This window comes from Ischnura elegans, chromosome 5 (genome assembly GCF_921293095.1).
Source record: "Ischnura elegans chromosome 5, ioIscEleg1.1, whole genome shotgun sequence".
Lineage (NCBI taxonomy): Eukaryota > Metazoa > Arthropoda > Insecta > Odonata > Coenagrionidae > Ischnura > Ischnura elegans.
The window spans coordinates 105060950-105085188 of NC_060250.1; the positions used below are offsets into that span (position 1 = coordinate 105060950).

Genomic DNA, 24239 nt, shown 5'->3' on the forward strand with positions numbered 1-24239 from the left:
GATCCCAGGTTAAAACCCAACCCTTCTCATTCAGGGCCCCATATGCCCCTGCAAAGAATACTACCTCAGTTTTCTGTGAGTGGTTGTCACTGGCAAGGAGGTAACATTACTGCAAGCCACCACAAAGGGATACATATTCTAGTGGAGAGGCTGGCCTCTGCCTTGGATTAACCTGGTAAACCAGCACAGTATGGTGTTCTTGACAAGTGATACCAAGTGTTTATGGCTACTGGAGACCTTTAATAGAGTAGTTTCCTTCATCGAAGAAAACGAAAGGCATTGATTGCGATTCGTTACCCACCATTAGTGTATTCATAATACACAAATTATTTGGTTTTAGAAATACCGGTTTAGACGAATGGCGAGGGCCAAATTTTATCCTCATTTGAAAAAGGCCAGATTGGCGCCCATGCGATGCCACTCCACGTGACGTCACAGGGACCTAGTTTCTACACGAGAGGATAGGAGTTATACATCGTCTGAGGTTACCAATGCATGCAAGAGGCACAGAGCTCAGGGGAACATGTCTTAATAATAACCTATTAAAACTGGCTAAGGTCGGAAAGTTTTCTTCGTTTGATAAGGTATTAATATGTAAACCTTTTTTAAGCCAAGCGCTACCAGATAGCAGGGTACTCTGCTACCTGCTAGCATCCTGAGTCGTATCAGCGCTCAGAGCCTCTCCAAGGTCACCTCACAAGGCGGGAGGGGGAACCAGAAATGCGTCACACGGACTTTTTTCCCATCATTCCTACTTACGCGTCGTGTTTTCGCGCGCATGAAATTTTTCACTTTTCATTTAATCGCGAAAAATAGATATAGTCATTTAAAAATCTAAAAGCGTGAAATACATACTCCAGGAGTAATAATCTTTCGATTTAGGCAATAAAAAAATAATAGGAAACCACCCTATTATCATGCCATAAAAGCTCACCTCATATTTGCAATGGCTAATGCTATGGTTTTGCTAAACAGCTACATAGTCAGTGTAGGCAGCTACACATACTGTGGTTGGCAGCAGCTAAAGTTGTGCCAAATGTAGGAAGTATCACGGTTTTGAGCTTATAGTTTAGTAATGATGGTAAGTGCTTGCAACCACTGCTTGAGCATAAAATTTACCACCATGACTCTCCACTTGGTAGTCTAAGATATTGTACGCTTAGTAATCAGGAAGACTATTTCTGGCCTCTGCCTTGGATTATGACTATTTCAGTCAGATCTCCTTCAGTGCAGTGAATGGTCATACTTCTATGGCACATTTTAGTGTAGAAAATAGATTCTGGTAACCATTATAATGATGATATTTTTATTTGTGTAGATACAACATTTACAGTAATTGAATTGGAAAAGAGAAAGATATCACATTTGTAAAATCACAATTGGTTAAAATATTGTTTGGAAACTAGCTGCATAATTTCATGTTGGGACAGCCACCTCAAACAATATATAAAACTTTAATAAGCTTTTGGCTAGGTTAAAATATTAATTATACAGTGCTAATAAGTAAAACATAAACATGTCATTTTGAAGATGCAACAGCCATAAAAAAATTGACAAAAACCAAGCATTTTCTTTTGCAATGGCACCATCAATAATACCTATACAATGATTCCATGAAAATCTATTTCAATTTGTTGCGGACAACTATACTGTTAGTAAATTAGAAATGCATAGATTAATAAAAATAGAGGCAGGAAATCATTTGATTCTCAACACTTAAAATACTCGATTTACAGATTTTCAAGTACCTATCTAAATTTTTAGGCACATACTGAAGGTACCTGCTGCATTGGAATCTCAATACCACGATCACGTACAATTTGAAAAAAATACCAATATGATACGTCCTTTCCAGTAGAATCAACCTTAGAATCTTAAACAGAGTATTTCCATCCATTCACAAATAGCCATTGCAATGATCCTTATTTCCTTAACTCTGATTAACCAAAAAAACCTTCTAAAGAGCAATTAAAAAGTAGCTGTTTACCTTGTGAAATCCGAAACCAACACAAATCATTCAATTTTGTCAAGAAATTCATAGACATAAATTTTTCTGGTTTGCAGTAAAAAATTGGCTGGCAACGTTTCTTTTTCACCAATATCATAGCATATCAAAAGCTATGTATCATCTATTTAACATAAATAATTATGCAGCAATACCCTTTCAAAGACTAAAATCTTGACTCAATCTATCCTTTAAAATAATTTGAAAATTTCCTAGTATTAATAATTATGGTTTTATAATAGAGAAGACATAATACAGGCACTGCCTTCTAATTACAAAAATATCTTTTGTGTATCAATTGGGCCACATCGTACACATTGGCATTAAGGATGTCAACTAAAGGCTATACATGCACACAGATTGGATTACTTGTTATTATTAAAATATTTATGCTGGGTTTTCTGCTGTAATTCAAGAAAGGTGATAGGAACACATTTAATAAACATTTTCTAAACATTAATTTTAATGATTCGGAACTACTCTGGAATCTAAATCAAACATAATTAAATAACATTAACTTTGTAAAAACTCATCTTACTGGCCTATAAAAATATTAATATAAATTCTCAGAGTCCCTCACTGCTAAAAATTCAGCTGAAATATGATTCCATTACATTTGATTGAGATTATGAAGGTAAATGCACTTTCACACATGCATTCACGTTGAAAATTACATTTTCTTTAATACATAATAGGTATCCAAGGTTGATGCCATAAAGTAAATTTGCAGCAGTAAAGCAAATGCAGTTAAATATTTTGTATTTAAAAAATATAAATCCAACTGCTGACAAAAAAGCCTTCTTTGCTTGCCACATAATTTCATTCACAGCTGCCATAACCCAGAACAATTCTGCAGCATACAGAGTACCAGATAGATAAAATGCAAAAAGATGCCACAATAACAGTCTAACATAGCATGCACCATTTTTGTGAAGTACCCTTTCTACTGAACTTGGGATTTAATATCTCAGGCAGCTTTCAGAATTAAAACAGCTTATTTTGGAAATGTGCATGGGTCCCCTAGATGAAGGCATAATTTCCATTATATCATAAAAATTCCCTACAGTATAATTGTGCAAACAATAAGAAGGAAGACATTTTAACTCTACACCAAAATACTCAGAATTAAAGGGCTACAAATAATTTTTCAAATTGTTTATAACTGGACTAAATATTTATATAACATCCAAAAATGCATCATATCAATTGCATAACAGTGGCGGAAAATTACATATTGTAAATACCAATAAATTATCTCAGCAAGAAATGCATGTATTCAGTTCAGTTCTGCACTCTCAATACACAAAGGAAAACCAAATATGTATGTACTTTGGCAAAAAACACTGATTACTGAAAATTTCAAGCAGTAACCTTCATTCACAAATAATTACACCAAAGTAATGCTGAATTTCACTGGATATAGCTGATGATCATGAATCATTGAAATGATTCAATGCAGCCACATCTTCATTTATAGCATTTAGAATAATCTACAGAGCTTTATAAGCATATTCATTTCAGACAAATATGGCACATATGGTAAAAAGACAATAACATTAAAAAGTCTATCAAAAATCAACAGTATAAAATTAAGATTCCAGTTATCAACCATATTAATTTAAAAAATTAAATTACATTCTTGTATGGCTGTCATGTCACAATCACATGGTAAAGCATTCACTCTTTTTCTGGTGCACACTAGCAATTCATAGGAATAAGGTACTTCTGTACGTTTTATGGTAATAAGTTTATGATCTACTACTTTCAGTGAGACTTAGGTGTAAGTAGCACCAAGCACTAGAGTCCATTCTTCTCTAGAGAGCTTAGGTTATATTATTTTTCCTCCAATCCATGCATATCTAAGGAGTATGTATCCAGGTCATGGGAAGCATTTCTCACGTCTCAGCTCCCTAACGGCAAGTACGAGGAGGAATTGACAACCTTAAAAACAGTCAGGGATTTACTTTGGTTCATATAAGGATATTTTCTGGAGGGTTGAGGGGGAGGGGAAGTGGTAACAGGCTCCTCAGTACCAGGCCAAAGAGTGATTTGATCACATTTATCTTCAGAGTTATCACCACCTGAGGGAAAATCTATCTTATAAGGACCTACCACTCCCACACTGCCTTCATCTGATGACACAGGGACAACTATGATCTCTAGAGTAGGGACACCATCCTCTTCAGCATTATCTTGGGAGTCATCCATTACTTTTTGACATTCACTTAATTTAGATTGGCCATTATCAGCTGGTACTTCATGCTTACTGCCTTTTAATTTTCTTCTTGAGGTATATGCAAAAGTGGAACGTGACAGGTTCTTCTTTCTTCTCCCCTTTCCCCTTCCATATATGAAGCTCACTTTTTTCTCTGAGTTCACTGCATTATCACCATCATCACAAGTTAAATCCAGAGGGTCTACATCTACCTTGGTTTCTAAAACATTGGCTACAGCTCCACGTGATGTTTCACCAACAAGAATAACCTAGAATAAAAAAAATTGAATTCATAAAGAGGAATGATTAAACAAATTTTAGAATCAACATGCAAAATAACAGAAAGCTGCACCCACAGGTGCATCAGTCTGAACAGGGAAGGTACGATCTGCTACACAGCGTAAGTGTTCAGCAGTAAAATATAAAAAAAATGATAGACCTTATGCATTAAATATTTATCATTGCAAAAAAGGTACCACATTCAGATGACAATAATGATAATAATAATTTTGGAAGAATCTCATAAGTCAACTTACGTGAGAATCATCACTGGCACCATTTGTGGGTGCTCCACATTCTTTCTTATGGCTATCAAGGGCACTTTCCTTAGGGAATGTTTTGGAGCAATTTGTACAGCTGAATCTTTTCAATGGATTGTGAGTAGCAAGATGCAATTTAAGCTTATCTAAAACAGAAAAAAAGACAGTTGGAAACATATTACGTTCAAGAAAAAAAGTAAAAAACATTTTACCTACATAATAAAACACAGCAAATGGAGAAGATAAAACATTCATATACATGGACTATAAGCATATTAGTTGTAACTGAAATTTAAATACCATGTAGTATCTATGATTTTCTTCCTCAAATGACATTTTTAAAAGTGGACAGAAGATGGAGAAATGGGTATGGTGTGACTCCGAGACACACCATACCCATCGCAAGGTGGACAAAGATGTTGAGGGTTCAGGGGTCGGAGTTCTTAATTCCCCATCCACACATTTTTCCTCAATCAATCACTCATTTCTCATTCAGACCACATTTTTCACAGAAATTAGCTGCTTTTAATTAATTTTATACAGACTGTTTCACATACTTTTGTGAATATTAATAAAACAAGAAAACTAAACATAATAAACAAATAGCAGTAAACAACGTATATTCTAACACTCTCATTGACAACCTATACAAAAGCAAACTCCCAAACAAGATATGAAATATATTTTCTCAATCATCATTGTAGAAAAAAAAAGTCTCCTAATGGCATAGAATACAATGCATGAGAAATATTTCCAATAAGGTCACGGATAAATTTGAACCAGCATAGTATAGCAAGTATGTACTCATTAGAACATTTTATCAGCGACTCCAATGGTAGAATTGTTCCCCTACAAAGGAGAGGGCTACACAAACAGAAGTGTGACATGCGTGGAAAGATTTACATATATATGTCAAACAGAAAAAACATTTCAATTTCAAAATGAAGGGAAGAGACATTTAAAGTGCATCATCAATCCCTTCATATTGACCATGTAAGAAAGTAGGCATAGGCAGAGTTGGGTTTCCAGGGGGAACGGGAGGGGAATTTTGCAAAGGAGAGGGAAGCAAAAAACATTTCAACACATAACAATGAACACAAAGTGCGTTTTATAAACAATAACCCCTCCTCAATGTTTGCCAAGCATTTATTCAAAGAAAATCATTACAGTACTACTGAACCTGAGATCTTCAATGCGTAGAAGAAGGACATAAGCTAGACGCTCTAGAATCCATGGTAATCCTTAAAACTGTAAACTATGAAAAAGGAATTTTCGTCAATTTTTGCTCTCTTCCTACCCTACTGCACCTTACTTAAACTACCACCCCCAAACTCTCACCCTCCTCCCCCACATGGAGACATGGTTTGATTCACAAACACAGCATACTCATCTCCCCAGCTTCCCTCTCCTTTGCAAAATTCCCCTCCCGTTCCCCCTGGAAACCCAACTCTGCCTATGCCTACTTTCTTACATGGTCAATATGAAGGGATTGATGATGCACTTTAAATGTCTCTTCCCTTCAAAAGAAAAAAAAAAAAAAAAAAAAAAACTTTCCCCAACTTCTACCATTAGCCTCCTCTCTCACCGACCTAGTTTATTTCAGATTGGTTATTTCCTGTATCAACACAAGATGATGTCGCACAGCAATGAAACCGATCGTGTGAAATTTACAAAGTTATTTTATTTAATAATAAACAGATTTTAAAAAATGAACATTACTTACCTTGCCTATTAAATTCCTTTTTGCAATCTAATAAGTGACGGAATGGGCATTTGTAGCGCTTGACAGGCTCATGAATAAGCTGATGCCTCATTAATTTGTCCCTCCTATTAAATGAAGCTGAGCACTGAGAGCATGTATGAGGTCTATTTTCAAAGTGGATCATCCTGTGGTTGGCAAGATAACGCTCAGTCCGGAATGTTTTAGAACACAAGTCACATTCGTAAGAGCCTGAAAATGAGACAAAATGAGAGAAGATATATGAACGCACTTTCGAATGTAACTTTGAAATTTATTTATGAATTCTATAATTTTGAAAAAAAGGCAAAAATCTCTCTCTATCCCAGAACTCACTTGGGAACCTTATTTTTGCACTTTTCTCACAAACTTGTCATGCCTAAAAAAAGTTTACAAGCTACATCAATGATAGGATACAACATTTTTACACATATGTAGTTAACTATTTATAATACAAAGTTTTTGGGACCAAAAAAATCAGCACTTCATAAAACATATATGTATTCAAAAAATTTCAATGAATCCAACAATATCTTCACTTCGGTTTTTCTACCATCATTTGTCTTTAAGGAATTGTTTTTATCCATTATTGGATGCTATTTGTGAAAGTATTCTTCAATAAATGCTGTTGCTGTAGATTTAAAAGCATAAATTATTGCAAAATACATATTCTTCCTTGCATTACATAATCAATGATCACAATACTCACATAATTTTGAAACATAAACAAACATTTTACTATGTGAAATTTCAGAACCCATGGTCGGGCACAAAAAATTTATCGGTGCAAAAACTCACGTTCAAAGAAAAACACAAATACCGGAGATGAAAATTTGAGTCCAGAGTTGATTGTAAGGTGAATGTGCAGCTGAGCCCCACCCCACCCCTAGATCATTAACACTTGCATACCTACTGCCTAAATAACTGCCTGTGCCAGGATGGGCCCAGAACAAGAGTTAAGGATTTTGCCTCAAATCATTTCAGGAATCCTTTGCAAGTGAAGGGGACTGCATTTTTCGAGTTAGGAAGAAAAACTACTTTTAATACTTTTCATTCATTCCCTTAGGAAAATGAATAAATTAAAGTTGAAAAGTAAGCCTGAATGATCAATACATGACTCCTTTTTCATAATGTTTTTATGAACTCACTTTGTTGTCAGTCATCTTATTCAGGCCAAATCTTGCAACTCAATTTTAACCCATTTTTGATAAGCTATCAAGCTGAAGTTTTCTGGGTAATTCTTAACCAGATGACAATGCAATATTCTAGCACTTTTATTATGATTCTAATGGTATCTTGATTGTTATTTAGAAGTTAAAATTAAATATGGAGATTAGTGGCCACCAAAATCTGATGGACAGCGATCATTTACAGGATAATACTCTTTTTAGTTTGCGACAAAAATGTTGTTATTCATAAAAATTTATATTTTTTTTGCATATTATCGTTGAAGTCTATTCCTAAGAATAGAAAGAGACTGATACATTAGCATTAAAACCAAAGAATATGCATAACTCACCTAAAATAACTGTAGGACATGAATCTGGATCATTTCCTGATGGGGCAAGAATCATTGCTGTGCCATGAGTAACTAAGTGACGTCGAAGATATCTTTCACAGTGAAAAATGCGTTTACAATGAGGGCAGGGATGGTGATGGGTAGCTATTTGATTGTGATGGTCCAGGGCTTCAGGAGTAGCAAAATAGCTTCGACATTTGTTACATCTATACTGCCTGAAATGACAAAAAGTAGAATTAAGCGTAGTCATACAGTGAATTCCTTCATTATGTATTTATGATCAGTTTGGTTTCAGAAAAAAAAGTCAACCCAAAGTGGTAAAGAATCTTAGTGAATAAGAACCTGAAATCTTACAACGATTGCCTTGTGGATTTTGAAAAAGATTAGGTAGAGTGGACTGAGTCAAGTTAATGGACAATCTCACGAAAAAGTAGCAGATTGGAGAGATAGGTAACTCATTTGTAATCTGAATATTGCCGATACTGCACAAGCAAGGATGGCAGATGAACAATCAGGGTGGGTAAGCATTGGATGAAGAGTGAGGCACGGCTGTCCACTATCACCATTGCTTTTTAACATTTACGCTGATGAAATGGTGATATCTACCGATTTGATCGATAGATTTTTCTTCCTCATAGGAAAATCTACTAAAATTGGTAGCATAATAATTGCGTAAGCTTGGTTTCGCTGATGGTAGGACCTGCCCGCCTTGTGACGGTGCAGGATTCCTCGTCCCCTCCCTTCCTTCCCCGTCCTTCCCCTGGAGGCGTCGTCGGGCTCTCATCGCGGCGGCGCCTCCTTTCCTTGTTCCTTCCCGTCCTTCCCCTTCTGGTGGCAGAGGAGAAAAGCTGATCGCTTATAGTCCCTGCCCCAGGAGTGTATCCCGCGAGCCCGTCCTAAGGGTTTTGTTCCCACTGATGAAATGGTGATGCAGGTGTTGGTGAGGGATGCGTTAGACAAGCGTTGCGAGGAATGTGGCAAGAGAATTAATCACAGTAAGACAAAGGTTATGCAGTTTATCAAAGCATCACAAGCTTGGAATAGGAGCCTCAAGATATAAGTAGGTGGGCAAAATCTTGAGCACATAGAGCAATTCAAGTATTTCAGCAACACATTAGAGGAAAACAGATACAGCAGTAACGTCACCAGGAAGAGAATTGGGTAAGCAAAGGATGGATTCATGACCTGGACGCAGCTTATAAGAGTATGATTATATAAGAGTTAAAAGAAAAGGCTATTAAATAGTAAGATCTGGAGTATAGTGCTCTAGATGTGTGGTATGGACATTTAGGAAGGAGGATGAGACAAGACGAGGTGTTCAAGATGAATAATAATGGAAAAGTTTAAGTGGATGGAGAGGAGGAGGAACGTCAAAGTGGTGGGCATGGTGGGAGAGGAGATGCAGCTTCTTGATGAGATACGGAGGAGACAGAAGATTTGAATGGAGCAAGTGCTGAGCAGGGAAGGATGTTCAAAACAGTGTAAGAGGGTAAATGATAGGTAAAGAAGGGAGAGGAAGGAAGAGTATGAGTTTTTAGATAGAATGAAAGGGAGTAGACTTTAGTAAGAATTGAAAAGGGGAGTCCATTACAGGTGGAGAGACTGCAAAATAAAATACTCCATGCAAACCTACCTCAATCAGAAGAATCATTTAATGATAAAGAGGTTTGTTGTGGGAGGTCTTTCTATATTCTAATTGTATGAGAAGACCTGCCACCTGACTTCAAAACATGAGGTTTTGCTCAACTTTTGTGAAATAGAGGTGTGTTATACCAGAGTTTTACTATACAGTGGAACCCCGATTTATCGTTCACGCATTCATCGTTTTCCCGCATTCATCGTTCGCCGCTCTTGGTCCCAAATTAAGTTCCATAAGGACAATGTAATTTTTTCCCACATATCTCGTTCCCCGAAGTATTGTTTTCCCGCATTTATCGTTTGAAGATCGCGGTCCCGTCGTATAATTTTCCCGCATTTATCGTTTGACGAAAATGAGACGAAGTGTTTACAACGTGTTATTTATGGCTAATAACGACAGACACATAGTTTGAGTCTTCCCCAGGAGATTGAAATACGATAGGGAGAAGCTGAGTGCCGTGGGATAGTCACATTATCGCATTTCCCAAGATCCGGTATCCCCCTCCATTCAGCACTCGCCTCTCCCCGTCTGAAGCTTTCCTCTTCTCCGAAATAAAAAAAGATCCCAGCTTGAGCAGGGATCATATTACGAAGACCTTAGCTTCGAAAGAAAATATCAAGTTACTCGAGAAGAAAAGAAACCTTTTTCACGCTTCCCCCTTTCTCGACGGCTGACTTTTTTTTAGCTGACTCGCTTCAAGGATCCCCACCTCTGGATGTCAACTGCTGCATGAATCACCTATTAGCCCAAAAGGTGTGTAAAAATGAATTTCGGCAATTGGTATTATACTTCTATTATATTGAGATATTAGTGATGTGCACGTAATTCAAAAAAGAATGATACCAAACACGACGTATTTCTAACGTTAATTAACCATTTTAAGTAAGAAAATACTTGGTATAATGAGATGGTGATTTCTGTCGAATATCGATATCCTCGCAGCTGATAGTGAGCTTCACGACAGTTGAAGCGGATTTTTTTTTCGAAAACAGTGCGTCTGGTTACAATTTACGAGTTATGCTACAAGTCTCACCTGTCTGAGGTGCTAACGAAGCGATGTCTTCTCAGGATATTTTGTTTCTCCCTCGTAGCAATCTGAATTCATCTGCTCATCTAGAGCTACGCTACTTATTGTTAGAAATGAGTGGGTAAGTTGCCTTCTCTATAGGATAAAAAATTTCATTGCGCAGTCATATGGTCATGCTTCACCCTCTGCAGTAAGCTCTGCTTACGCCGTACGCGATAGCATTAGTGCCTAACTTCACCTCGTACGAGTGGTTCCGTACTTTCCAGGGTGGGTTGACTTAAAACCGGCGAGTGTTTTCCGTGTGGGTTCAATAGAGTCCGGTTTCATTTTTATTAGTTTTATTCTTTTTCGTCTTCGGACCATGGCCATTCCGAAGACACAAGTGAGAACTTTAAAAGATAGACTGAAAATAATTGAAGACGAAGAAAATCCGGGCTAGAAATGCGTGAATATTACAGCACGCCTCGGTATGTCCGCTAGCACATGACGGCAGGGGTGGGGGTAGAGCGAGATCCTTGGTGAAAACAAGAAGTGGGATGAAGCCGAGGATCAGGTGGGCGTGCCGCTGACGATTAACGCCACATTGCCTCAATCATATTAAAAATTTAATTGCAAGAAAGGAACATTTCAAATAATTAACTATTTTTGGCCTTCTTGATACATCCTATAGCCAATCCCTGCGATGGCGAAATCAGCTGTTTGAGGCATAACACGCACATTTCTCTCGTAAATACGTGTACTTGAAATGGCATTTGATGGATAAGAATTTTTACGTCGAACAGAAATGCATAATAGCAGTGAAAATTCCGAGTGGAGCGAAACATTTTTTTAGCAAGGCGGCGTTCCTTCAGGATATTTGAAAGAGATATAATCCGAATCAACAATATGACATATGTGTTTCGATAAAGGAATAATATTCCTGTAATCAGCTAAAATCTTTTTTGAATCCATTATTGAATGTCATAATTCGCAAAAATCCAGCGTTTCCTGGGACATACGCAACCCGGACAAACAATCCCGCATTGATCGTTTTCCCGCATTCATGGTTTTTTTCATCCATCCCCCTGAAAAACGATAAATCGAGGTTCCACTGTATTCAAATTGTTCCACACCACAATTAAAAAGCTGGAGATTATTTCAACACACTAGATGCAACCATGAAGAATTTTATACTTCTAACTTTTAATAGAAACACCAGAACGGTTACATAGAGTGCCGCTTGGGCTTGCTTCTACAAAAAGAACATAGAGTGTGATATAGTCACTGGTATGGCTGCTGCTTCTTCAAAACTAAGATCATTGCAGATATTCTGTACACATTAAATATTTATAGGGATCATGCTATAAAATTTCTTGGGCAAAAAAGATGCTTTGTAACAAATTAAATTATCACTCTTTTTTCTTAAGTTGTACACAAATTATACAAGTACTAACCTTAAATTTCCTTTTGATCCCGACACAATTCCTGCATCCTTCCCACTGCCTTCCCCAGAACTTTGATTCTGCGATGAATCGTTAGAATTAGATGGCAAATGAGAATACTGGTGGGTGCCCAGTTCAGCAAGTGATTTAAATATTCGGCAGCAAACATGGCATCTGTACCTAACTTCTTCTTCACTGTGGCTTTTAGTGTGAAGAAGGAAATCATCTAAGTCGGCAAAAGTCTTGCCACATTTCCGCTGTATGCATTTGAACATCTGAAAAAAGCATTCACCAACTTTACAGATGAAATTTCACACACAAAATCTATTCAGTAATAGCAAAATAAAAAGAAATATGAGGAACATCCACACACAATGCATACAGTAAAACCTTTAATAATACAGAGCAGTAAAATTACAATTGTATGAAGTAAAACTGTTCATCCTGAATAAATACTTATGCTAAGGAAAAATATCAACAAAAGTTGAAATTTAAAATTTAAGCACAATTCTAGATTTTCAGGGCTAACTTTTGAAAAATTTCAAAGTAATATTAACACATTCATTGCATGAAGAAAAGCGATTTTCTCAAGTAATATGTTTATTCGGGATTTTCCTGGACTAATTTGCATGGAAATAAAATTTAAAAAATAAATATGAATTGCAAAATAAATAAGTAAAGAAACAAAGCAATAGCTGAAGTAGATTTCAAGGTTAAGGCACATTGGTGTTATAAAATTAATGAAACAAAAACAACCATCACATTATTAACCATTATATCTTATTTTTGAAACAGCAGATATGTTATTCTTTGCCTAACATAATTGTAAAACAGTACAAACGATCTTAATGCATAAGTGTCAAGAAATACAATATCTAAGAGGTCAAGGGTCAACTCCACCCAAAAGTGGCTGGAAATGACTCAAATCTATTGTACCTTAAAAATTGAAAATTAAAATGAATAAAAATTTAAACATACCTTTTCATTAGAATGATCCTTCATGTGGGACTTGAGCTCCAGATACGATCGGAAGGCACGGTTGCAGTATTGGCACACATAGGAACTATCAATTAAAACTTGAATATTTTCACCATCTTTACTCTGGGTTCTTTCTAGTAACTAGAGATTTTAGAAAAGAGTGCCAATAATTCATACACAGTAATGGAAAAATCATAAACCAATTCTTACAATACAAACCTGTTCTTTTTTATCATCTTCACTTTCCAAAGATATAACTTGTATTGGATCACTGGGTAATGTGTTGGTCAAACCACTGGGCCAAACCTGTTCGGGAAAGAAAAATTGAGATTTGCAAAGCAGCTTGGTACATTTCGTCCTTACCACTATATATCAGAGCACCACAACATCATCTGTCAACAATAACCCTTAGCCGAAATAATCGTGAAATTTTTATCTCACCTGTGTTATATAAAAATCTTTTTAACCATTGAAAGTCAACACAGAATATTAGTGTAAACTTTGCACAGCTGAAGGTTCGATTTTTTTTTGTAGCCGTGAGAATGGGTAGCGAGTCGGTACCCGAAACGTCGGCGCTCTTAAATAATCTAACCCGCACGCAATCCCGAGAAGATTTTTCTATAATAACCCTTAACCTTGTAATCTGGAGGCTGAAAGGTATAAGATAGAATTGAAATAATTTTTAGCCCTCAACTGGCCAACCAGAAAAACTACCGAGTGCAGCATGGTTTGGAAATACTCCCAATTTTAATTATTTTTAAATATTTATTACAAGAAAAATATAATCATCAAAGGAACCCCCAGACATATTTGTAACTTCTAAACCTTCAGCTGTGCAAAGTTTACACTAATATTCTGTGTTGACTTTCAATGGTTAAAAAGATTTTTATATAACACAGGTGAGAAAAAAATTTCACGATTACCTCCATCCCTTTTGCATAAGGTGACAATGCACTTTTTCTTATAATTTTCTCATGGTAGTGCACAGTTTAAAAGCAGGGATTTCTTTATTTGGTCTTTTAATTACTAACCCTTCGTTAAGGGGTTGTGATTTTCACAGTTGGTCGGATAAAAAATAAATTATTTTACTGTAGAAATAAATTACTGCAGATTGTAAAATTTTTCAGGATAACTGCATTACGACAGCAAAATAATAAATTTTTCATTAATTTCAAAAATGACTGTTGTTACTTGGTAACATTAGATTTTGGAATTTTTGATGGAGACTTTGGCCATTGACATAGCCAGACAAACGCACTAAGGGTTATAACTATTAAAAAACTAATAAAAATTAATAATAAAATAACTGTAAAAATTAGTAACTACAGCAGACTCCCGATTATCTGGCTGCGGTTTATCTGGGTTACGGGTTATTCCTGCATGATTTTCACTCTCGCTCAATTTTTTTCCATGAACTTTATTTTTAAAAATCGGACACAAAATCATCGGAATTATGGCATTAATGCAAGGATACACCGATTATTATTTCCGTTATAATCCCCTTCGTAAAAAGGAAGCGATCATGCGCTAGCTGCATTCACGGGAGTACCGTGCTTCTGTTTTCCAAGCCTCGTCGTGCGCGACCATGCTCCTTGATCACAGATGCACGTCGCGCACCAGTTGCAACGCGGGCAACTTGTGCGAGATGCGACTACGTGGCGTGGTACCTGACAGTGTAGTTTCTGACGTCGAGCAGTGGTTTTGAAGCATTCGTGCAAACCACTTTTCTGTATCCATGATCACACAGCCACGAATGAGAGGTTTTCGAAAACAGGTCTTACATGGGGTATTATTAATACGAGTACAACCATGTTATCGCCGCAAAATAGATCGCAAACTGGTGAAGAAAGCTCTCAATGAGTCCGGGAAGCACTCTAAAATAACAGAATAACTGCATAAATAATACTACATTGTTTGTTTTACGTAAATTATGAACATTACAAGATATTTAAGTGAAAGTTTGGATCATCCGTGTTTTCCGACTATTCGTGCGGTCTCTCCCCATCATTAGCCCCAATAATTGGGAGTGTACTGTACAAAATTTTAAGTTTTTGAAGACTAATGTTTAATCTCACTTCTTTTATTACAATAAGTTTCAAAATTTTACCTCAAAAGGCACCTGTAAGCCAACCCTTAAATAATTTTTTTCCTTTGATATGAAGTTTTCTACTTGATATTACAGACTTAATTCATACACTCCAGTTTTTATCGAATATCTTTTTTAATACCTTTAAAAGGCATCCTTTAGTAAGATTCTTCATTGATGAGGACTACCGATTGTTATCCACCTCATATATGTTTAGGTAAAAATATTCTTTCTGCTTCAGTCAAAAATCATTTTTTCGACAATAGGACCTGTTTTTTGACTCCAATCGATCACAGACTAGGAAAAAGAAGAATAACTTTTCTTTTGAGGGTTTATGTGGGATAAAAATACTTCATCTCCATTTAAAGTTTCCTACGACTAATACCAGTTTCCGTTGTCTTCCTCAAAAGTGGAAATTTTGAAAGAAAGGATTAAAACAATCGAAGTAAAATTTGTACCTCTACATAAAATTAAAAAAATATTTTCCAAAATCCAAAATCCAAGCTACATGGAGGTTCCGATTTTCTGGTTCCACTAACTTTTTATAATCCTGTTTATGCCTGAAAAAGAATGAAGAAGATAAAATGGATTGACCGTGTGAGTAACTAGGAAGTGCTAAGAAGAGTGGGAGAAAAGAGAAACCTCCTAAAAACCTTATGCAGAAGAAGGGACAACTTCGTTGGACACATTTTGAGGCACGATGGTCTAATGAAGACAATCGTTGAAGGACTAGTGGAAGGGAAAAAGGGCAAGGGAAGGCCCCGAATGAGTTATATAGGACAGGTTATAAAGGATGTAAAAGAGAAGAAATATGTTGCTATGAAAAGATTAGCGTATAGGAGAGAGAAATGGAGAGCTGCGTCAAACCAATCTCAGGATTATTGACTAATGATGATGATGCCTGAAAAAGATATATACATGCTCTTTCCTTACCCTGTGAGTCAGCATGTGCTTCTTAACGTTAGACTTTTGAGAAAAAGCCCGGCCACACACAACGCATTGGAATGGACGCTCACCGGTGTGGCTGCGCATGTGTTGTTGGAAATCAAAATTTTTGGCAAATGTCTTACCGCAAACATCACATTTGTGCTGTAAAAAAATTAAGGATAATGTTTTAGTTTTAAGGTTTTTGCAGCGATTAGATGCACTATTATAATCCATTTTCGGGTGTACGCACGGTTTAAGCACGCAGACGTACACCCGAAAATGGATTATAATAAGGATAATGTTGTAATAAAATCAACAATTTCCAATAAAGATCACCTTAAAATTCAACGAAAATGACTTTACAAGGCAAACAATACTGAAACAGGAATTTTAACATGAAGATTTACAAACAGAATATACTGTGATTTAAAAATTGGGTGCAGACTCAGCATAAAGGGAAATGATGGTATAAAAGTCATTTCATTAGATATCCCCACATTATCTGTTCAGAAGCATTCGTGGAATATATTTTAAAAGACCATGAGAATTACATGATAAATCTCTACATTCTTTTCAGTTCAAGGGATTACCTACTTAAATTGATCTACTTTGATCACGTTATTGACAGTGGCAATGACAAGACCCTATTCCTAATTCAATTCCTAGAGACACAGTTGAGCAACTTTATTAAGGGGTCCTTCATAACCTTCTTCAATAACCCCCAAAAATCTAGTGGGCAAATAGGATATAGAAGTTGTTACCCTCTCATCTCACAGAACTTAGCCCTGACTCCATCAGTTAACCAATAAGAGGCAAATGATGAGACCCTTGTCAAAATTGGAGAGGGCTAATGATTCAGAAAAATAATGAAAACAGGATGTGCCAAAATTTCCTGAAAGCTATATAAAAAAACAATTCCCATAAACCGACTCAAAGAATTAATGGTCATAAAACAAGACACGAAACAGAAAATACAAACAAAATCATTTAAATTATGATCAAAAAGAGTAACAGAAAATATTTCCTGAGAAGATAATGAGTAGCATAAGGAACATTATATGCAAGATATAAGACAAATAGGAGACTTTTTACGAGCTTAGTTTCAGCATACATATTCTGAAACAATTATTAAGTTAAAAAATACAGGTTAAATTCCAGAGCATGGGCATTGACAGACAGGACCTTTAAGAAATTAAGGTGCTCCACTGCATTAACACAGGATTTAAAAGCCTGATAATTCAAAATACAAGTACTCATTGTCAGTTTCAATAAACAGCAGACATTCATCACCTCATTTTAATTTGCATTGAATATTTTCTTTCATCAAAGATGGAAATATATCAGCGTGAAACTGCATTCGATCGTTCAGGAAATGAAGCAATTGATGAAAAGGCATATCTGTATCATGGGTTCCACCCATTCCTCCCTGACCTTTTTCTTATTGATTGGAGGTGGAGGTAGATGTGTTGGATCAGGAGCCTCTGAGGCTGCAGCAGCACAGGCTGATGCCACTGTGAGAAATCCTAAGCTGACAACCTCAGAACTGGAGTCTTGCACTAGGCTCACAACTTCCTCACTACCAGGCCCACCACCTTCATCAGTCAAGGCCTGTAGAGTGTCGTTCAACAAATCGACATCCTTAATGTCAGCCTCGGACAGATCCAGTCTTTGTGAAGTAGAAATAGGCTCTATTTCTGGAAGGGCTGGTCCTATTCCCACATCAGTAGGCAAGGCTGCTTGTACTTGAGTGTCAGGGAGAAGTGGTGCAGAGGTGGTTACGACAAAGCCACCAGTAGGGGATGGAATGTCTCCTTGAAGCTGAAAATAGTTTTTTATAGAATTATATTACTAAAGAATGGAGATATCAACTTCAGAGAAATCATTTCAATACTCATAACCAAATACCAAAGCTGAATTTGATTTTTGGAAAGGCCAAAAATGATAACGAGCTCCATGAAACTTGGTAAAGATGAAAAGATAATGCACTTTAATATCTTTGTTAACTGGAGTTTGAAAATGTTACCCATCAGAATATCTTACATAAGAAGCAAGCATAATATAAAAATTGGAGACAGATCTAGACTCACCACATGTCCAAAATAGTGGTACATATGTAGAGAGGTATGTTAACTGAAAGATACTTTGGAAAGATTGAGAAGTGTTGCAGTTACCTGAGTTGTAACAAAAATAGGCTGTCCTCCAATATTCATATTGAATCCACCACTTGGACTCTTGACATCACCAATACACGGTGGAGTTTTCAAATCACCATAAGCTGTTTCACGGCTTGAAGTATCAAGAAAAGACCCTTGCATTGCATTTGAAAGTGATGATATTGCCTGAAAAAAATAATCTGGGGTTTTACTACAGAATACAGTGAGTCCTCGTTTAACGTCACTTACCATTCCTGAAAAATGTGACGATAAACGAAATGACGTTAATCGAAGCATAATATCCCATGAGAAACAATGTAAAAAGTGGATGGCGGCTCCTAGACCTCACAATTCCTATGCAAAAAAATGTTAGCGTATCATATCTGGGGCATTTTTTACGATGGGAATGCCAAACTATCGCATAAATACGAGTTCCTATCTTCACCGACGACAATAGCAGCAGTGACGTAAATCCTTCTCCATTTTTGTATCTTCCAGCATTTGCTTTTCCGCTTCGCTATGGTGGCCGCCCGGGCGAGCGTCGCCAGGGCATCATCATCGCTGAAACATCGTCGCAGTTACAGGAACCAAAATTATTGTGAACTCGGCGAAAAAAGTGACGACAAAAACTCCGAGTTCTACACGGAAAAATGCCTTGAAATCACTTTTTAGGTTCCTGAAAACCATTATGTCAAGTAAAACCTTGCGCACCTACGCAAGAATTCATTTTGCAGAAATTTTTGCTAAAACCGTAATCGCAACTATCAATAAACAACACTGTTTTACACTTTGTATAGACTGACTATATTGCCGCCCACAAAACGAACAACCTGCAACGCCCGCCGCTTCGCCTTTTTTTTTCGCGCGAAATTTAAAAGACTTGACGTAATCGCGAAGCGTAAGTGCGATAAACGAATGACGGTCTCAAAATTTTCGTGACATTATTGCGAAATGACGTTAAACGGGGTGACGTAGAACGAGGACTCACTGCACCTAATCTATCACTGCCTAGAATGCATGAATCAATAGTCCAATAAGGTATTACCAATCCTTTCTCATTATATTGAGGTAGAAATTATGAGAATTGTATCACAGGTTTGTCAGACACAGGGATAGTTCATGTAATTGTAAAATCAGCATATAGCATGTTTGATAGCTTACTTTAAAAAATTGCAAGAGATTACATGGAAAAATGCAAAATTACTTTAAAACATGTAAGGGTAAAAATTATGAGCAACAATAAATGTGAAGTTCTTTAACTATTCATGAATTTTAAGTTAGTTAAAAATATTTAGGTAAGGTAGGCATAAATGGATTAGTAGTCACATACCACTAGATTAGGCATTAGGCTATAGCTCAGTTAATTAACTGTAACCCATACCCCCCCAAAAGTCATGAGAAACTACAGAAAATTTTCCACATAAATCCAACTATGTATAACACGAAATAGGCAACTTTGTTGCAAGTTATACAGTGATGTTTTGCAGGTTGCATAGAGCAATGATGACCTTAGAGTTCATGTAGAATGAATAAGCAAGTCATATATGCTACAAATGCAGCAGATTCCTGTTCCGACATTTTTTGATGGGATAAAAAATTCTCGATGTGGTAGGAAATAAAAAATTTCCGATTGAGAACTACTGAGTTTGGGCGGCTTGATATTCTGCCTTCACTAAGCTCCGAACAAATTCTGAGGAATTATCCCTTGAACGGGGGAAGAAGTGTAGGCCATGACACATCGCACATGCAGCTAATGTTAGGGGCCTTGAAGCAGGGCGGGACGATGCAGAAAAGGAAGTCAAAATTCACTCCACAGTCAACTGCCCTAATGTTTATGCAATATAAGAGTTAAATTTCAACAAATAAATAAGCACGTTAGAATTCAATAGCCATACAACATCCTTTGGACCTTGTGATAGGTTCTGCGAAGATTTAAGATCAGAAAAATTTCCAAAGTGTTCGTGTATCATCAAATCATCCGTCACTGAGACTTGATCCAAGGAACTTCTGAGTTGTTGCACGATACTTTACCCACTACACCAACGGAACGATTGTGCCCCAAGGCAGTCTCAATTCCCAATATGTCGGCTTCATCCACAGATATCCCGACGAGAGTAAACTCCATTCTAGGTGAGTCGTGGGCGAAGCATTCTTCGAAGAAAATGGGTAAGAGTTCGTAGCTGGATCTCTTGCCCGTTGTCATAATGCGGCGGATATGATTATTTCCCTAGTACAAGGGATATATAGCTTTTAAAATTCCCGGTTGTATGACAGCATTACGAGAGGAAAATTTTGGAAGACAAGTAATTCCTGAACTGGCCGCTTTCAGACGCCAATAAGCTTTGCGTTAATTTTTTCTGCCACTGTCAATTATGAAAATAAGAAAAAAATAGATCCTAAAATACAGTGAAACCTCGATATAACGACACCCCACGGTGCACTAATAAACACTCGCTATAGCGAATTGTCGCTTTACCGGAGGTGGAGCAAATAATAGCCAATATACCTGTTGCGAACAGATATACAGGAACAGGAGTGGTGCGGCGACAGATAAACATCTATCCGATAAACGTAAGCATAAATCCAGACGAAAGGCGATGTTTTTTTGCATCACTAAATTTCCTTACTCAAATAACGACTAGCTATTCAAACAATTTATAAGTGCCGCACTGAATAAAAATCATGCAAAGCATTGTTTCGTCATCATTATATTTATCGAACGACAGTTTACCACATAAATTTGAGACTGAGCACTCCATTAACTTCATTTCTAACAGATCGCTAGCAATTACAGAGGTTAAGGAGTCTTCATGAAAGTCTTCCGGCGGTGAAACCCTCGCTATGGCGAGAACCAACACCGAAAGGGTCTCGTAAAAACGAATTTTTTAACACGCTTATTATAGGGTCAATTGACGGTGCATCGGCTATCTCTCGTAATAGCGGGGGTGTCGCTATAGCCCGTACTCGCTTTAAAGAGGTTCCACTGTATGCTATCAACTGTAATTGAAAGTGCTATAAAATTACAATTAAAGTGCTATTTTCACGTATCTCTACTTATGACCATAGCAATAACACAACTGTCTCATCCTTTCTTCCCCCTGCATCTCCTGAGATGATCAATACCAAAATGAATTTAGTTGCAGAGCAGTAGGCCTGCCCTTATACTTCATAATAAGGAAAATTCATACTTTCAAAATTATTGAAATGAAGTCTACATTTACAAGCTAAAATTTAGTTGCTTCAATATAACCATACTGTGCCTTTAGGACCCAAAATTTAGTCATTTGAGGCGGAAAAAGCACTTGATTTCTACGAAAACATGAAATAAAGCCCTTTATGACCGAATTTTCATTTGTTTAGACCTATCTCTTACTAGTTGTGAGATACAGTCCTGAAATCTGATCCACCTTAGAGAGTACTATCCCAAACTGCAACGCAGCTGAGGTACGGCCCACACCACTTATTTTTGCTTTTAGAGGGTTCCCATCCACCTCCTCCCTTCCTAAGTCATTGTTCCCTATAAAAATCTAGCCTCTGAGGGATGTTCCCATCCCTTTCTTGGGTACATATAATGCCATCACTTTTGGCCCATTCCGAGAGCTAGTCACAGGTAATTCGATAGGCAGCCAGCATAACCTTAAAAAAGTTATTGCAGTCAGTAGCCTGAACAAATGATAAACTACATACGATTCATATCAATTTTGTAACTGATTGTTAATACTCACAAGCAAATAATTCATGTGAAGACAGAAGTCTCAGCTTATTACAGCTCAAGTATTCAAATCTACCTGGTTTGTAGTGAATTAGGGTACATCTTGCATGATACCTTTGAATAAAATGCATCTAACACACAGTTTGATCATCCCCTAAGATCATCATGACCCAACAGAGAGACCCGGAAATTCTCAATCACATATCAAATACGGGCAAATGCAAGGTAGATATGCGTGGCTGTTGTATTACATACATAAAGATAGAGAACAAAAATATAGAATGAGTTTTTCGACTGTTTTACATGAAAAATACCAACCTGTGATGATGTGGAAAGCTGAAGAGAGTTTTGATCAATGCTGAAGGATAACATGTCTGCTTCCTCCAGTATAATTGGCTGTCCAACCTTAAAAAAAGGAAACACATAAATAGCTAATTCTAACTTAGAATTATTTCACATAAAAAAAGGACTATCCAAATAAAATTTAAATTGAGATGATTTAATAGTGAAAAAGCCATTGTCAGATTAGGATTAAGCTCCTTAAAACAATACAACCACTGATTTACAATTCTTCTTTGTAGCAGCCAGCAAAGATGGAAGCAGATTTTTCACTATCACAATTATCTTTTCTCTTTCATTGAACAGTAATTAACTTAACAAGTACTCTTTTAGATTATTCCTGAAGATAAATTGAGTAACAGTGCATTTATTCACTTTTTGCTATTTTCTTCATTAAATAGAACATTAACCTTTTCGCGCCGAGCTCTTTCGCGGGAAGTTGCTTTCGCCCTGTACGGAGTTTTTTTTCGGCTTGGGACTGACCAGGTACCCTTTCCTCGGCAACTGGGCAAATATAATCCTCGACCCTTTTCCCCGAAGGCAGCTAATCCCGGCGTACTTTTGCGGTCAGTTTATTATTGCCAGTGCAATTTTAATTTTTTTAATTGTTACTGTTGCATTAAATGTCAGTTCATCAATGTATTCCTTTCATTTTGCAATGCCTGTAGAACTTTTAAACGAAGTTCTACGGTTATTTTTAGGGTTTTCAGCAAAACGGCACTATATCATTGCCAAATGAGCTTTTCCGAGAAGAGTGAGGTTATCATCTTCCACGTACATATTTCAGTAGGACAATACTTACACCAATGAGAGTACTTACAATATGAGAGTAATTACCTGGGTAGAGCAGTTCTTATTCCTGCATTGGTATGGAATGCTTCTCACAACATGTGTCTACGTAAAACATTCCCTATTGGTACATTAAATTTACGAATTTTTAGGATATGCATTAATCAGTATTCATAGCAAAATTGGTTTATAATACCTTTGTATTTAAAGGTTGGTAAGAGGTTATTAAAAATAGCCGCTGTAATTTTGGCTCACGACAAAGAACTGAGATAATCAAATTTTATTACATTACGAGGGCTTTTTTTCATAGAAGTTAAATCGGATATTCTGTCGAATTTCACCGCAAATGTACACTTAGAATGTAATTAAAGAGTAACGTATATTTTTAGATGTAAATCATTACAATATCGCTCCTATAAACTTGCTAGTAAGTTATAAAAATAACAATTAAACATCTAACCTTAGCGTCTCCAAAAATTGTTCTACGTGATGATCAACTCCGTTAATATGAACGCTAGAATTCCGTTTAAAATTTGGAACCAATCAGCGGAACATACAGAATGTTATTCCTCGCATTGATTTTTAATAAATGCAACATGAACGTTTTTAGTTATTCCACCTTATAAACAAATAAGTGACCATGAGCACCTTCCTTGAGTGGGACACTGAGAGGCGGAATGGGCCGAGGTAATCCCCACACGGACAATAGGAAAGGGTCGGACCTCTCGCGCCGAGGGACCCTAATGACGGTTGGGACCCACTTGGCATTCTTGACCGCGAAACCGTGAAAACACGGCCTTTGGCCATTTGCTTCGAAAAATACAGGCCGTGAAATCACGCCCTGCGTAGGGAAGAGGTTAAGGGACCATTAATTGATAATGCTTTCCATGAATTTATTTTCCAAACAATTTCTTCACTTGTGTTTTGTTTCCAAATATAGGGCTAATATCAATGAATATTGTCTATAAGGCCCTTGTAACATTTTGGGGAAAAATTTACATAAAAAAGTCCTTTTGTCAAAAAACAGTCCAAGTTGCTTGTTAAAAAAATTCCAAAGCTTATGGAGTACCATTATTTCGAACACCTCCATGAAATGAAATTGAAGGTTTTTCCTCATTTTTTCAAGTTTCCACAAATATTACAGCATTTTCA

The 24239-nt window shown here is 36.8% G+C and overlaps 1 protein-coding gene across 2 annotated transcripts in view; it reads right to left on the bottom strand.

Annotated features, from left to right (window-relative positions):
* Nucleotides 1-1283: 1283 nt before the first annotated feature.
* LOC124159379 (zinc finger protein 341-like) overlaps nucleotides 1284-24239 on the bottom strand; it is a 28208-nt gene continuing 5252 nt past the window's right edge. For both annotated transcript variants that reach the window (XM_046535151.1, XM_046535152.1), the window contains exons 5-15: nucleotides 22278-22364; nucleotides 18266-18433; nucleotides 17526-17912; nucleotides 16101-16256; nucleotides 13301-13387; nucleotides 13082-13222; nucleotides 12116-12378; nucleotides 8017-8231; nucleotides 6483-6710; nucleotides 4757-4905; nucleotides 1284-4489 (exon numbers count right to left, since the gene is read on the bottom strand). In XM_046535151.1, the coding sequence (XP_046391107.1) occupies nucleotides 3908-4489; nucleotides 4757-4905; nucleotides 6483-6710; nucleotides 8017-8231; nucleotides 12116-12378; nucleotides 13082-13222; nucleotides 13301-13387; nucleotides 16101-16256; nucleotides 17526-17912; nucleotides 18266-18433; nucleotides 22278-22364 (2463 nt within the window). In that variant the 3' untranslated portion in view covers nucleotides 1284-3907. The remainder of the gene's footprint in view (nucleotides 4490-4756; nucleotides 4906-6482; nucleotides 6711-8016; nucleotides 8232-12115; nucleotides 12379-13081; nucleotides 13223-13300; nucleotides 13388-16100; nucleotides 16257-17525; nucleotides 17913-18265; nucleotides 18434-22277; nucleotides 22365-24239) is intronic.